Source organism: Chelonia mydas, chromosome 8, assembly GCF_015237465.2.
Source record: "Chelonia mydas isolate rCheMyd1 chromosome 8, rCheMyd1.pri.v2, whole genome shotgun sequence".
NCBI classification, from domain to species: Eukaryota; Metazoa; Chordata; order Testudines; family Cheloniidae; genus Chelonia; species Chelonia mydas.
Window position 1 is genome coordinate 100365377 of NC_057854.1, and position 16924 is coordinate 100382300.

The window sequence follows — 16924 nt, forward strand, 5'->3', positions numbered from 1 at the left end:
GTAAAGGGTTAAGAAGCTAAAGGTAACCTCGCTGGCACCTGACCAAAATGACCAATGAGGAGACAAGATACTTTCAAAAGCTGGGAGGAGGGAGAGAAACAAAGGGTCTCTGTCTGTCTGTATGCTGCTTTTGCCGGGGACAGAACAGGAATGGAGTCTTAGAACTTTAGTACGTAATCTAGCTAGGTATGTGTTAGATTATGATTTCTTTAAATGGCTAAGAAAAGAACTGTGCTGAATAGAATGACTATTCCTGCGTGTGTGTCTTTTTTGTAACTTAAGGTTTTGCCTAGAGGGATTCTCTATGTTTTGAATCTAATTACCCTGTAAGGTATCTACCATCCTGATTTTACAGAGGTGATTCCTTTACTTCTATTAAAAGTCTTCTTGTAAGAAAACTGAATGTTTTTTCATTGTTCTAAGATCCAAGTGTTTGGGTTTGTGGTCACCAATGCAAATTGATGAGGATTTTTATCAAACCTTCCCCAGGAAGTGAGGTGCAAGGGTTGGGAGGATTTTGGGGGGAAAGATGTGTCCAAACTACGTTTCCCAGTACACCCAGTTAAAGTTTGCTGGTGGCAGTGGATCCAGGGGCAAAGGATAAAATTAATTTGTACCTTGGGGAAGTTTTAACCTAAGCTGGTGAAAGTAAGCTTAGGAGGTTTTCATACAGGTCCCCACATCTGTACCCTAGAGTTCAGAGTGGGGAAGGAACCTTGACAGGGTCCTTGGAATTAAGATATTCAAGGCAGCACTGCTGAGCATGGAGAAGCCACCAAGGGAAACCAATTTGTTTTCTGTGTGTTTAGCTTCTCCTAACGATGCTATTGTGGAGTGGGGAGTAAGTCACTGTGCATTTATCATTTCCTTACACATTGGCTCTGTACCCTCCTGTTCCATCTGGCAAAGCTCTTCCTCTGGGAGGGAGTGTGAATTTCTCTGAATTTGTAGCTATTCTTAATGTAATCAGCTAAATGTTTAAGCTCTCAGCCCCTTTTGTTATCCATGAATAAGTGACTCCCCCACCCTTAGAAATCATAGGAATGATTAGATTAGAATCCTAGAATCTCAGGGTTGGAAGGGATCTCAGGAGGTCATCTAGTCCAACCCCCTGCTCAAAGCAGGACCAATCCCCAACTAAACCATCCCAGCCAGGGCTTTGTCAAGCCTGACCTTAAAAACTTCTAATTAATTAAGGCCTCTTGTATTCATAGTGGCGTAGCTGTGACAGTCCCAGGACATTAGAGAGAAGAGGTGGTTGAGATGGTATCACTTCATCCATCTTGTCTCCAAAGGCTTTTTGGACTATCTAATCCATCTCGCTGCTATTGCAGGATTATTGCCTGAAATACCTTTTCTAGTGCCCAGTCTAGTTTTAAATATCCAAAGCGCAAGGTCTTCTACCAGTTCCCATGGGGGAGACTATTATATAACTTAATAAAATTCATCATCAGGAAACTTGGTTCTCTTGAGATTCAACCTAAAACTTCTGTTCTTCCATGTCATCTCACTGCTCCTCGCTATACCACGTTCCATAACCATATACAATTCTTCTCCCTTCTTGGTGTTCTTATACCTTGCAGTCATGAGCAGTGATAGAGCTGATCAAATCATGGATTGTTCACTGAGGTCTGTACTGAAAAATATGAAAATGTATTTGATTCAGTTTGAACAGAAACTGTTTTTCCCTCCAGTCTTTCTTGTCAAAACCAAAATTTGTTTTTGTTTTTTTTTAATTTCAGATTGTTTTTTGGGTGTTTTTCACCGTGCGTGGTGGCTTTTTTAATTAGGTAAATTCCAAAATGAAACACCATTTCAAAATGAAATGCCAAAACATTTTGTTTTGGAACTGTCAAAATGCTAATGTTCTCTTCTTTGTTTAGAAGCCAGCAGTTCCTCACATGAAGTGGCCAGGTCTTCTCACTGCTGCCCACGGCATAGTTTAAAAGCCAACAGCTACCTGCAAAGCCATTAACAGAGTAAATAAAAAACGAATGGCCCTGGGAAAAATTAGTTATTTTAGTGTGCTTGGTAGATGGCACCTTAGCAAATGACCATAATTGTTCTTTCTGCTGCCATTTTATAAGATTAATTCCTGGAATATCAGCATAATGATTTCCTGGAAGCAGAAGCCCCTTTTTAGGAGGCAGTGTGCTTTGAAAAGCTACTGAAAACAAAAAATAATAAAGCCCGAAGAAGACACCAAAGAACAGTTTCATTCTTGTATTTGTTAGAAAGGGATAGACCGGGGTTCTCAAACTTCATTGCACCGCGACCCCCTTCTGACCTAAGTCCCGCCACCCTGGGGTTGGGGGCCAAGGGCTTCAGCCCCAGGCAGGGGGCCTGTAACCTGAGCCCTGCTGCCCAGGTCTGAAGCCCTCAGACTTGGGCTTTGGCCCCAGCAAGTCTAAGCCAGCCCTGGCGACCCCATTAAAACAGGGTCCCGACCCACAGTTTGAGAATCGCTGGGTTTGACTGATGCCATGTCTACACTACAGGTGCTGCAGATTTGTAGCTATGCTGCTGAAGTGCCAGAGGGTAGACACTTCCTACAGCAACGGATGGGGTTTTTCCTTTCGATGCAGGTAATCCACCTCCCTGCATGGCGGTAGCTAGGTCCAGATTCTACCATTGACCTATCTGCCTCTACATGGAATTTCTCACATCCTTGAGCAATGTGGCTAGGTCGACCTAAATTTTAAGTGTAGGCCAGGCCTGAGACTAATTTAGCCTTGTGTAAGGGGCGGATGCAGAGCCGTTCTTACCCATATGCAGCTGCATAGGGCACCAGGAAATTTGGGGCACCAAATTTCCTGGTGCTCTGCGCAGCTGTGTGCTGCTCCAGCCCCTGCTCCGGCTCTTCCCCAGGTCCCCGCCCCTGCTCCGCCCCACCCCGCCCCTTCCTGCCCCTGCTCCGCCCCAGCCCCGCCCCCCACTCCCCTGAGCTCTGCAGCAGGGCCGGGGCTGCACTCACCGGCGTTGGGAAGTGCAGGGACTGGCCCCAGCTGTGCCGCCGGTGACTGCTGGGGGGGGTGGTTGCCCCCCTCCGCGCCCCGCAGAGGCCTGAGGCCAACCGCCCCCCCTGACTTCCCCCTGCAGAGTCCTGCCCCCCCCATGTGGGGGCCACATAGGGCCCCAGAATTGCTAGGGCCGGTGCTGGGCAGATATGCAGCTAGGTCGTGCCAGAAGGAGCTCCGGGAAGGAATTGTGACTGAGTGACAACTCCCTCCCTGCTTCCCTGCCTTGCTTCTGGAAAAGGAAGGCTCAGCTCCTCAAATGTAGGTTGGTTCCTAAGTCCTACTGGCTTCAGTGGAAGCTAGGAGCCGAACTGCCTTTGAAGGTCTGGGCTGCAGTAACTTCCTGAGTCCCTTTATGTTGACTGCAGTGTGTAAGAACCTTCACAGGGAGAAAATACTTGGCACGAACAGGCTCTGTAATCTAGCGGAGAAAGGCAGAACTAGAACCCATGGCTGGGAGTTAAAGGCAGACAAATTCAAAGAGAAATAAGGCACCGCTATTTAACAGGGATGTACGAAGTACCCAGGGAACTGGTGGATTCTCTTGAGGTTTTTCGATCAAGACTGGATACCTTTTTGGAAGTATGTTTGAGCCACGTTTTGGGGCTCAGTGCAGCAGTAATCAGCTGAAATTCTCTGGCCTGTGCTATCTATACAGGAGCTCAGATGAGATGATCTAATGGTCCCTTCTGGCCTTAACCTCTGTCATAAATATAAAGGGAAGGGTCACCACCTTTCTGTATACAGTGCTATAACATCCCTCCTGGCCAGAGGCAACATCCTGTTACCTGTAAAGGGTTAAGAAGCTCAGCTAACCTGGCTGGCACCTGACCCAAAGGACCAATAAGGGGACAAGATACTTTCAAATCTTGGCGGGGAGGCTTTTGTTTGTGCTCTTTGTTTACGTGGTTGTTCTCTCTTGGGACTGAGAGAGGCCAGACAGAAATCCATCTTCTCCAACCCATCCTAATCCAAGTCTCCAATATTGCAACCAGTAGAGGTAAGCCAGGCAAGGCGGATTAGTTTATCTTTTGTTTTATGTGAATTTTCCCTGTGTTAAGAGGGAGGTTTATTCCTGTTTTCTGTAACTTTAAGGTTTTGCCCAGAGGGGGTCCTCTCTGTTTTGAATCTGAATACCCTGTAAAGTATTTCCCATCCTGATTTTACAGAGGTGATTCTTTTACCTTTTCTTTAATTAAAATTCTTCTTTTAAGAACCTGATTGATTTTTCATTGTTCTTAAGATCCAAGGGTTTGGGTCTGTGTTCACCTGTACAAATTGGTGAGGATTATTATCAAGCCTTCCCCAGGAAAGGGGTGTAGGGCTTGGGGGGATATTTTGGGGGAAAGACGTCTCTAAGTGGGCTCTTTCCTTGTTCTTTGTTTAAAATGCTTGGTGGTGGCAGCATACAGTTCAAGGACAAGGCAAAGTTTGTACCTTGGGGAAGTTTTTAACCTAAGCTGGTAAGAATAAGCTTAGGGGGTCTTGCATGCGGGTCCCCACATCTGTACCCTAGAGTTCAGAGTGGGGAAGGAACCCTGACAACCTCTATGAACTGGGTGTAGCTTACTTCCCCCTTGTGCCAGCTCCATGATGCTCGTTGGGCATGGGGCGGAGGGGGATTAAATGTCTCTGCCCACTCCCCCATCCACATACCTAGGGGAGCCAGAGGAATAACTGGTGTGCAGCCCCTGCTCAAACCCTCTCCCTTGTGTCTGAGCTGCAATGTGGTGAGTGCCAGGGTAGCCACACAGGACAGTGGCGTGGGGTCTTGCTCTCTCGTATGTCCCTATTAGGTTGTGTAACAACCTGGCATAAACTATTTAAAGGGGGGGGGGTAAATAAACAAGAAATCTACCATATATACCCAGAAGGAATGTACTATTTTCTCCTGCTAATCCTTCAAAATAATGTTGGGGCACAATCCACCCAATAAAGAGGGGCCAGCACAAACTCTATGCACCACCGAAGAGCCATAAGTCCTAACTGATTCCTGTGCAAAGGGCACCACAAAGCCTATACATTGTTTAAGCTTCAACTGTTGAACCTGCAGCATGGGGGTGAATTTCACCCCGATTCCCATTCAGGTGACAGGATATCTGTATAATGTCTGTGGAATGCTCAACCACAGGGTTCCCGTGTGACTGTGAGAAAGTCACTTAACCTCTGTAAAATGGGAATGTTTTCCTCCTTACAAGACTGTTGAGAGATTTAATGTATTAATGTTCCTGATATCATTGGATGGAGGGTATTTTCAGGCAGCCAAGTAGTTGTACTTGGCAGTTGCTTCTTGCTCCTTACTTTAATCTACTTTTATGTCTCTTTTCATTTCATATGGACGTTAGCGCTACAAAGTTTGCGTTTAGTTTGTGGCAGATTTTGTAATGTCGCTGACACTGATGACCTTTGTGAATGTCAACCTGAGTGAATAGTAGCAGAGCTTTTTAGCTCCAGTGCTATTTGTCCACAAGCCATCCAACTCCCCTGATCGTTCCTATATTGGGAACTACTCACCATGGATAACTGTCTTCCCTCAGGCCTTTTTAACTGCAGAGAGGTGGACTGGAGCGTCTTAATTTAGAACTGGGTCACTGCAGAGCTCAACTGCATTGAAACAGGACTTCTTTCTGGCTGCATAAACACAGTATGTCCTCTTCTGATGCTTGTGATATATACTTGATACTGGTTTTTATCATTTAATGATGCTCCTGGGTGCAGATCTGAAGCCTTCATATTCCATCAGTTCTGCAGGAAAAGAACATCTTTTTCATTTGTCAGACCACACCACACGATCCATTGTCTACAGCCAAGCTCTAAGATACAACTGCATTTGCTCCAACCCCTCAGACAGACACAAACACCTACAAAATCTCTATCAAGCGTTCTTTCAACTACAATACCCACCTGCTGAAGTGAAGAAACAGATTGACAGAGACAGAAGAGTACCCAGAAGTCACCTACTACAAGACAGGCCCAACAAAGAAAGTAACAGAACGCCACTAGCCATCACCTTCAGTCCCCAGCTAAAACCTCTCCAACGCATCATCAAGGATCTACAACCTATCCTGAAGGACGATCCCTCACTCTCACAGATCTTGGGAGACAGGCCAGTCCTTGCTTACAGATAGCCCCCCAACCTGAAGCATATACTCACCAGCAATCACACACCACACAACAGAACCACTAACCCAGGAACCTATCCTTGCAACAAAGCCCGTTGCCAACTCTGTCCACATATCTATTCAGGGGACACCATCATAGGACCTAATCACATCAGCCACACTATCAGAAGCTCGTTCACCTGCACATCTACCAATGTGATATATGCCATCATGTGCCAGCAATGCCCCTCTGCCATGTACATTGGCCAAACCGGACAGTCTCTGTGTAAAAGAATAAATGAACACAAATCAGACATCAAGAATTATAACATTCAAAAACCAGTTGGAGAACACTTCAATCTCCCTGGTAATTGGATTACAGCCCTAAAAGTTGCAATATTTCAACAAAAAAACTTCAAAAACAGACTCCAACGAGAGACTGCTGAATTGGAATTAATTTGCAAACTGGACAACCTTAAATGGGGCTTGAATAAAGTCTGGGAGTGGATGGGTCATTACACAAAGTAAAACTATTTCCCCATGCTTATTTCTACCCCGTCCCCCACACTGTTACTCACACCTTCTTGTCAACTGTTGGAAATGGGCCATCCTGATTATCACTACAAAAGGTTTTTTCTCCTGCTGATAATAACTCACCTTAATTGATCACTCTTGTTATAGTGTGTATGGCAACATGCATTTTTTCATGTTCTCTGTGTGTGTATATATATCTTTCTACTGTATTTTCCACTGCATGCATCCGACGAAGTGGGTTTTAGCCCACAAAAGCTTATGCCCAAATAAATTTGTTAGTCTCTAAGGTGCCACAAGTACTCCTCGTTCTTCTCCCTGTTGTTCAATGGAATTCACCCTGTAATGTAAAGGATCCCCATCAGGCAGATAGAATTTCAATGGAGAAATATAAACTATATTCATTTGTAGATCACGTAACACAATATGGCCTTGATCCTTGTTTTATTAATATTATTTTATTAATACTTGTTAAAAAGGTAAAGTCATCACAACAAAGTCCTTATCCCACAGTATTTATACAATAAAATCAAAGCAGTTTGCTTAATTTCTTCTGCCTTGGCTCACTACTGTTCTGATTTTCATGTCCTATGGCTGCAATGATCACAAACAAAGAGTTCATCTTGATCTGTGAATGGCAAAAAGATCGCAATTCTGGGGAGATGAGGAGGGATCTTTGGGAAATTAAGAAGTTTGGCAAGTTAGAAAATAGAAAAACTTTGTCTAATACAACGTGTGTGATTGTATTAGCATCGGGTTAAGAAGGTGAGGTTTGGTCGCTGATTAGTTGTTGGCTACTATTCAGGCTTGAGGCAGCAGAAGGTGCAGGTTTTAGATTTGTAACCTACAGCACTGACATAATGTCATGCTGTCCTTCTGAGATTCTGGTCCAGAATGAGATTTCACTCATCATTGTGTGTCTTGGCTCCCCTAGATCTACCCCTGCTCAATCCCTTCTGCGTGCTGAGATGAGAGGCCTAGAAAAGTGCACCTCTATGGCATGCAAGGGGTGCAGATGTTGACATCTTGCCTCCATTCCCATGCAGTATTGCTACTCTGGTTCCATTGCAGTCAAGGTCCTACATGCCGTAGGAAGGGACAGGAGGCAAAGGAAGGGGTGGGATTTGGTCTGCTAGCAGTAAATTTAGAACAAAAGCGTTCTCGTCACCATTGGCGGAGATGGCATTGCACCAAGAAACTGGGGGACTAGAGTGGTCTTGTTCTCTTCAGAGAAGTTACTCTGCCTTCAGACATTTAGATGCACTCTGTAGTGTATGGAGATTTAACAACTGTAGCAATCAGATGCAGAACACAAAAGATGGAGAGCTTGTGACAGAACACAAAAGATTTGTCAGTTGGCCACAATTGCAGCTGGCCTCATAGTTTTAGACTGAACCCAAGGACTTGCAAATGTAGCTTGCAAATGAAGATACACTGTGCTAATTTTATTTTTATTGTTACTTTATTTTTCTTCTTGTTCTTAATCTGATCTACTTGGAGGGATATTTGGTCTACACGATTTCTGGAGACATAACACAACTCCCACTGACTTTAGCCATACAGCTGTGAAGGCAAAGATGTGGAAGTCTTGTGCTTTGTGTTATCTGACAGACTGCTGACATATGCAAGCATCTTCCTGGATCCTGAGGCTAATCTGGAGATTGCTAAGAAACTTGTGGTTTATGTAGCACACCAGCTGGGAGTATATGAAATGAGAGAAAACGGGTAAAGGAAATATGTTTCAAAATATCAGCTGTGTGATGTGTAGGGGATGCCATAGGCATAAATATAACACAGTATTAACTTTCTGTGAAAGTATTTGAGCCAAATAGATGTTCTTGAATAAAAGATTTACATGAGATAAATATTCTTGTTATGCTCTATTGCATAACCAGAATAAACATTCACTATAGTATGAAAAGTTAAATTGACGCTTGCATTTTCAGAACTTGACTGGACATTTTCTGACACTTTAGGCAGCATATCCTGAATTTTGTTTTGTTGTTCATTAAATTTATTTACGAATATTTTCAACTATTATTTGCCTTACAGTTAGCATCCAGAAGCCCCAATCAAGTTTGGGGCCCACTGTGCTGGGGGCAGTACAAACAGAAAGAGACTGCTCCAGCGACTTTACAATCTAAATTAAAAAAAGATAAACAAAGAGAGGGAGGAGAAAACAGAGCCCACAAAAGGGAAAGTGACTTGATCACGGTCCCACGGAAGGCCAGTAACAGAGCCAGGAAGTCTCCAGGCTCCCAGCTCCCCATTTAGGAGGTTTTCAGATCCTCTGCTGTTTACAAGGATCTTTTTAGCTGGTTGATTTTCCCTTTGTAGGGGAAATAGCATCACTGATGCCAAAGCTCTGTATTGGGCTCATCCCTCACTACACGTCCAGGATTGTCAAATGTCATGCATCTCACATGATGGTCATGCATTTGGAAGTCTAGTCAGACATTCCAGTAACTCAGCAGGATTCTCATGAATCCAACTGAACTATGGGAAGGTTGGAGGCATTTGTCTGCAGATGAGCCTTTTGGCCACTAGAAGCCACATTAGTGCCTGCCCTGCAGATGACCAGAGCCCTCATCTCCCTCCCCAAAGCTGGATCAGGGCAGGAACCAGAACCCCAGAGTCAGTGACGATGGCTGGAGAAGAATCTGGGGACAGCAGCACCAGCGCTGGCATTTAGAAGCCTAAATACCCTTGAGGATCTGGGTCAAGGTATCAGGTTCAATACTGGTCTCAGGTTTCCTCACTTCTGAGCTGTAACAGGCTGCCTCATTATTTATTTGTACTGTCCTGGCACCTAGAAGCCCCACTCACAGTCTAGGACCCCGTTGTGCTAGGTTCTGTACAAACATAGAACCAAGAGATTATCCCTGCCCTAAGGAGTTTACAATCTAAGTATAAGACAAGAGACAATGGATGGATACAAACACTGACAAGGGAGTACAAAGAAACTATATTGTCAAGATGAAAGGCATGGGTCTCTGCACGACAGCAGCCTCTCCATTGACAAATCTTTTGTAGGCTTCACAGCAAAGAAGAGCTTTAAGTAGGGTTTTGAAGGAGAACAATGAGTTGGTTTTGTGGATGGTTACAGGGCACTCTTGACCAGCACAAAGGGCAGTATGGGAGAAAGCACAAAGGTGCTTCTTTCAAAATGTAACAGGTGGGCCATGGAGGCTTGCATCATGGGCCAAATTGACCTGTGGATACTAAGTAGGAAAGCATACGTAAGGTGGGGAGTGAAGACAAGTAGCTTATGTTTGATACAGAAAAGGGAGCCAATGACAGGGTGTAAAGGTGGGTGGGGACATAGTCAAAATGATTGGCTAAGAGCCCCTTGCCCCTAGCATCCACTACAGACTCCTCCGGGAGCTATCCAGAAGCCCCAGAAGTTCTTCCCTGCCCCTAAAAGAGAGCTTCAGCACTTCCTACCTATTGGGGCCAGGGGATGTTGTGAAGGCCAAAAGTCTAACTGGGTTCAAAAAAGAAATAGATAAGGTCATGGAGAATAGGTCCCTCAATGACTATTAGTCAAGATGGTCAGGGCTGCAAGTCCATGCTGTAGGTGTCTCTAAACCTCCAACTGCCAGAAGCTGGGACTGGACGACAGGGGATGGATCACTGGATGATTGCCTGTTCTGTTCATTCCCTCTGGGGCAGGGGTGGCCAACCTGGGGCTCCGGAGCCCCAGGCGGCTCTTCAGAAGTTAACATGCAGCTCCTTGTCTAGGCACCGACTCCGGGACTGGAGCTACAGGCACCAACTTTCCAATGGGCCACGGGGTGCTCACGGCTCCACCCCTGGCTCTGCCACAGGCCCTGTCCCCACTGCACCCCTTCCCGCCCCTTCCCCTTAGCCGGCCGTGCCCTCGCTCCTCCCACTCCACCCCCAGCCTCCTGCACCACGAAACAGCTGAGCGGGCGGTGCGGGGAGGGAGGGGGAGGCGCTGATCTGCGGGGCTGCCAGTGGGTGGGAGGCGCTGGGAACGGAGCTGATGGGGGGCAGCTGACGTATTACTGGGGCTTTTTGGCAATGGACATTGGTAAATTCTGGCTCCTCTGAGGCTCAGGTCGGTCCCCCTTGCTCTGGGGCACCTGGCATTGGCCACCGTAGGCAGACGGGATACTGGGCTAGACGGACCGTTGGCCTGACCCCAAATGGCTATGGACCCCCTAGCAGAACTAGCCCCCCCCCGCCTACTAGCCACAGCCTCCCCAGCTACCCCCGAGCCCCCACCTCCAGCCACGACCAGGGCCTCACCCCACGGCTGGGCAGGGCAGGGCGGGGCCTGCGCGCCCGCGGCTTAGGCTGAGGGGACGAGCCCGCTGCGAGGCTGCCCAGCGGCTGGTTAAGGGACGCGGCCCAGGCGGGGCAGAGCCGTGGTGCAGCCTTGGGGCACCCAGCCCGCGGGGAGCGGCCCTGTGCCGGGATGGGCCCCCACCGCCCCTCGTCTGCCAGCCCAGGGCGGGGCGGGCGCTGCCCGGGCCCAGAGCCCACCGGGCCCCACAGGCTGCGGGGAGGGCGTGGCCTGTGGCTTCGGTGGGCTCCTCCCCCAGCCTCTTTCCCCGCCCGGATGCACTGCGCTTGCGCGCCGCTCCCGCGCTCCCCTCAGAGCGCCTTGACTTGAGCAACTCCCCGCCCCCGCCCTGCCCTGCAGCCAGCGATTGCATCTGCGCACGATTTCCCCGCCTGTCCGCGGTGCGCTTGCGCACATCTCCACCCCCCCCACCCCCTTTACCTGACTTGCGGCGCCGCTCTCCGGTCCGCCGTGCGCCTGCGCTGAGCTGCTGCCTCCCAGCCTCCTCTGCGGCGGTGTCCTGGCCTCAGGGCAAGTCGCCAGCGGCGCCCCCTCCCCCTGGCGAGGTGACTGAGAGGGACGTGCTCCGGCAGCGATGGAGGTAAGGGGGGGGCGGTCCGGAGCCCCCCACAGGCCGGGGTCCCCTCCCCTACCGCACCCATTATCCCCCCCTAGGCCGGGACCCTCTCCTCTCCCCCACCCCTTATCCCTCCCCCGGGGCGCCCCAGTGGAGGTGCCGGGGTCCCCTCCCCCTGGCGAGGTGACTGAGAGGGACGTGCTCCGGCAGCGATGGAGGTAACGGGGGGGGGCGGTCCGAAGCCCCCCACAGGCCGGGGTCCCCTCCCCTACCGCACCCATTATCCCCCCTAGGCCGGGGCCCTCTCCTCTCCCCCACCCCTTATCCCCCCCCCCCGGGGCGCCCCAGTGGAGGTGCCGGGGTCCCCTCCCCCACCCCTTACCCCCCCCCCCCGGGGCGCCCCAGTGGAGGTGCCGGGGTCCCCTCCCCCACCCCTTATCCCCCCCCCCCGGGGCGCCCCGGTGGAGGTGCCGGGGTCCCCTCCCCCACCCCTTATCTCCCCCCCTCCCCGGGGCGCCCCGGTTTGGGGCCTGGGGCAGTAGGTGGAACTCCAGGGGGAGTTTTGCTCGAGTGCCCTGGGCGAGGAACTCGAGCTGGCAACCGTTCTGGGTAACACTGGGCTCTGCTAGCCGAGTTAAGGTTTCGGTTTTTCTTCTGATCTTGGAGAATTTCGGCTTTTGTTCTGAGATAAGCATCCAGGGCTTCACTGAAAGTACAGTGTGCACTGTAACAACAACAACAAAAGTCTCCAGAACTATAGCAACTCTTTGAAGGTGTGTTTTGCGTCCACAGCTATAAATCTGCATCCTAGTATTATCACTTGAGAAGCAATACAATAAAACTGTACAGCAATATAGTTGAACATTTGGGAGCTGAGGACTATGTGAGGGAGCTTCAAGTCTTGGAGCCCCATCTTTGCAACATAAAACAACATGGAAGACTCTTATTGCTTCGTGTATAACTACTCCCTGAGAGCATCAAACTCAGGGTATTCTGTAATTTATATAGCAAGACATGCTGTGATCAAATTGATGTTTCCTATTAAGAATATATTTTGATGGGGGAGGGAGATGGGGAAATATACCTGTCCCTATGTTTTACTGTTAAAATAAATATTTACTGTTTTTTTAGATATTTTAATTAGGGCTGTCTAGCAATTAAAAAAATAATTGTGATTAATTGCACTGTTAAACAATAATACAATACTATTTAAATATTTTGGATGTTTTCTACATTTTCAAATATATTGATTTCAGTTACAACACAGAATACAAAGTGTACGGTGCTTTATATGTATTTTTGATTACAAATATTTGCACTGTAAAAAACAAAAGAAACAGTATTTTTCAATTCACCTAATACAGTACTGTAGTGCAATCTGTTTATCATGAAAATTGAACTTACAAATGTAGAATTATGTACAAAAAATAACTGCATTCAAAAATAAAACAATGTAAAACTTTAGAGCCTTTACAAGTTCACTCAGTCTTACTTCTTTTTCAGCCAGTCTCTCAGACAAACAAGTTTGTTTACATTTGCGGGAGATAATGCTACCCACTTCTTGTTTATAATGTCACCTGAAACTGAGAACAGGCATTTGGCACTGTTGTAGCTGGCGTCGCAAGATACTTGTGTGTCAGGTATGCTAAAGATTCATATGTCCCTTTATGCTTCAGCCACTATTCCAGAGGACGTGTGTCCATGAAGATGACAGGTTCTGCTTGATAACAAGCCAAAGCAGTGTGGACCGATGCATGTTCATTTTCATCTGAGTCAGATGCCACCAGCAGAACGTTGATTTTCTTTTTTGGTGGTTCGGGTCCTGTAGTTTCCGCATCGGAGTGTTGCTCTTTTAAGACTTGTGAAAGCATGCTCCACACCTCATCCCTCTCAGATTTCGGAAGGCACTTCAGATTTTTAAACCTTGGGTCAAGTGCTATAGCTATTTTTAGAAATCTCACGTTGGTACCTTCGTTGTGTTTTGTTAGATCTGCGGTGAAAGTGTTCTTAAAACGAACATGTCCTGTAACATGAAATATATGGCAGAATGCGGGTAAAACACAGAGCAGGAGACATACAATTCTCCCCCAAGGAGTTCAGTCACAAATTTAATTAATGCATTATTTTTTTAATGAGCGTCATCAGCATGGAAGTATGTCCTCTGGAATGGTGGCTGAAGCATGAAGGGGCATATGAATGTTTAGCGTATCAGGCACCTAAATATCTTGCAGCGCGCCGATTATAGAAGTGCCATGCGAATGCCTGTTCTCACTTTCAGATGATATTTTAAATAAGAAGCAGGCAGCATTGTCTCCCATATATGTAAACAAACTGGTTTTTCTTAGCGATTGGCTGAACAAGGAGGAGGACTGAGTGGACTTGCAGGCTATAAAGTTTTACATTGTTTTGTTTTTGAGTGCAGTTATGTAACAAAAAACCCCCTACATTTGTAAACAGCACTTTCATGATAAAGAGATTGCACTACAGTACTTGTATGAGGTGAATTGAAAATACTATCTCTTTTGTTGTTTTTATAGTGCAAATATTTGTAATAAAAAATAATATAAAATGAACCCTGTATACTTCTATGTTGTAATTGAAATCAATATATTTGAAAATGTAGAAAAAATCCAAAACATTTATAATTTTCAGTTGGTATTCTATTATTGTCTAAACAGTGTGATTAAAACTGCAATTAATTGCAATTAATTTTTTTTTGAGTTAATCGCACAAGGTAACTGCGGTTAATCAACAACACTAATTTTAATCCCTGCTACTTGGAGTTCAGTATTTACTATATTTTTCTTCTATCTTAAAAATAAGAATTGCAAACCCTCTGAAACACGTTGAAAGGCTGTCCAGTTTCAATGCAGGTATCTCTTAGTATCTGGTAAAAATTCTATCTTTTGTGTCGTTTTAAAGCAGTATAAGACGAATCACAGCAAATGCACGACAGAAACAGTATACTGTTGTTAACTCCTGCATGGAAGTATGCTACTATCTCAAAAGGCTGTTCAGTAGCCAAAACTTAGCCCTATCCACTCTGATGCTCGGAGCTCTTGTACATGTAATTTAAAACAGTCGTGATTAAAATATTTTTATATTTATGCTCAATTAAATGGCCTTAAAAGCAAAAATTTCTTTTTTCAAATAAAGAAACTACATATAGAAGCTCATATGGGTTTTTCAGTGCATGTTCTGATGACTGAGGAAGTAGGGAATGCACTTTGACATTCTTCAAAAATAAGTTCTTCTTTATTCCTTCTAGATGCCGGATATTGTGAGGCAAAATAAAATTGCGGAACTGAAGAACTTCCTCTGTTCTTCTAAGGTAAAGCATATAGAGTATTAACGTCACTCTTACTGCTGACAAGTTTCACGTTATGTTTGATCCATGTGCCTTGACACTTGCATGCATTCTGAAGTTGTATATTCTCAGTTTTGGAGAAAAACTTGTTCCAGTATGCAGACGGTTTAAGAACTCTTAACTAAAATGTTGCTTTTAAAATTAACTTTAAAAGCAGTCTTAAGAATTCTTCTGTCAACCTAGCTACCGCCTCTGGGGGAGATGGATTAACTATGGTGAGCCCGTCCTGTCACTGTAGTGAGTGGCTATGCTGAAATGCTACAGCAGTGCCGCTGTAGTGGTTTAAGTGTAGACCTAGCTAGAGCCTGTGCCTTACTGGAAAAATATTTTGGCATTGCTCCTTTTATATGTCTGTAGTTCTGATTGTCTGTGGAAAGAATTCTGTGAATGAAAACAAGTTGTTGTAGTATGAGAACTGGCTCAAAGGTAGCAAGTCTGTTTGTACACGTGATGTGGGCTACAGCTCGGATTAACCCTAACTTTAACTGAGTAAAGACTTTAAAAAATACAAATTGCAGAAAAGGCATCATTCATATCAGTATGGCAAAGTTTGAGTGGGCTCTCTAGTAAATTTAGACTTAATTTTAAAAAAAATATATTTCAGTACCATGTTTGACTTTCTCCCAGTTCCAGATGCTTTGGGGGCTTTAAAAAAAAAAACTTTGGTGACTAAACTGCAAATGATTGGAACAAAATATATGAAATCTTGCTGGTTGGCCTTAAACTGAAAATTTTCAGGTCAGATACTAAATTAATACTCAGTTTTAAATATTAACTTGATTATTGATTAGCCATTGTGACTCCATAGTTGAAAACTAGTTATGACAAAGGTAAAGCTGTGTTAGCCTGGTTACAAATTGTCAAATGTAAATGGATATTTGGCTATTAGTAATATTTGTATTGAAATGAAATACCATCTATCTTTACTAGTTTATATACAAGCAAAACAAAGCCAGTAGTGGCTTTTACCTAAAATACCCAGTATTTTGAAAACTACAATATTTAAACTCTAGGATTGTCAGAGAGGGACATTACATATTATTTCAGAGTTGCTCTACTGACAATAATGGTAATTCTATTAATGTGTTGCTTTCAGGAACCTTTGTAATTTGTCACTATGCTAAACTGAAATTGTTCCATCTATAGCAAGTCTAAACTCTGTCAGTGAATATTTTAGTCACTACTTACTGCTAAACTAAACCTCTCATTTTTTGTAAAGAACATTGAACTTTCATAATGTAAAACTATTGGAATATACAAATGATAGAATTTGTTTTTAGAAGAGGAGTCTAATTATGGTAAGGGAGAATTCCTTTACACCACAGAAAAGATCATTACTGCTTGATTGAGGCAGTATACCATAAAGTTGGAGGGATGGAGTTCAACATGGTTCAACTTCATTCAAGATGGAGTTTAACATGGTTCATTCTTTCTAAAGAATCAGAATTAAAAGTACAGAAAGGTAATACAAGGAAAAATCACTTTCTACCTTCTATACTTAAAATATTTATTGGTTGTAAATTAGCAACTATAGGTAGGGCTGTCTACACTACCACTTTTGTCGCTATAACTTATGTCACTCTGTGTTGTGAAAAAAAGACCCCTCTGTGTGACACAAGTTACACCGACAAACGCCGGTGTGGACAATGCTATGTAGGCTGGAGAGCTTCTCCCATAGCCACCACTGCTCGTGGAGGTTTCTCCTGTCGGCATAGAGCAGCTACACAAGCGATTTCACAGTGGTGCAGCTTCATTGGTACAGATGTGCCGCTGTAAGCTCGCTGGTGTAGACATGACCTAAGGAAGGAAGTATGTTCTATAGCTTGACTTCCAGTAAGAAATACCATATCTGATTTGAGTGAGTCTCTTAAGAGCAGGAAATAAACTACTCTTGTAGGTGCATGAAAATTTTAAAAGGAAACCAAAAATCCAAAGACCACTTCCTAGAAAGCTTCCATTTCTGGTTATATTTGAGTAATAGGAAATTAGCTGACCAAATTAGAGTTTGATGATTCATTCTGA

General features: G+C 45.2%; 1 protein-coding gene across 5 annotated transcripts in view; it reads left to right on the forward strand.

Annotated features, from left to right (window-relative positions):
• The first annotated feature begins 11278 nt into the window (after positions 1-11278).
• Positions 11279-16924, forward strand: part of MKNK1 (MAPK interacting serine/threonine kinase 1) — a 37679-nt gene continuing 32033 nt past the window's right edge. For 2 of the 5 annotated variants that reach the window (XM_037906517.2, XM_037906520.2), the window contains exons 1-2: positions 11279-11559; positions 14804-14866. In XM_037906517.2, the coding sequence (XP_037762445.1) occupies positions 11554-11559; positions 14804-14866 (69 nt within the window). In that variant the 5' untranslated portion in view covers positions 11279-11553. Of the gene's footprint in view, positions 11560-11690; positions 11754-12221; positions 12309-14803; positions 14867-16924 lie in introns of those variants that run through there. The other 3 variants (XM_037906518.1, XM_043552915.1, XM_043552914.1) reach the window with 3 other exon arrangements.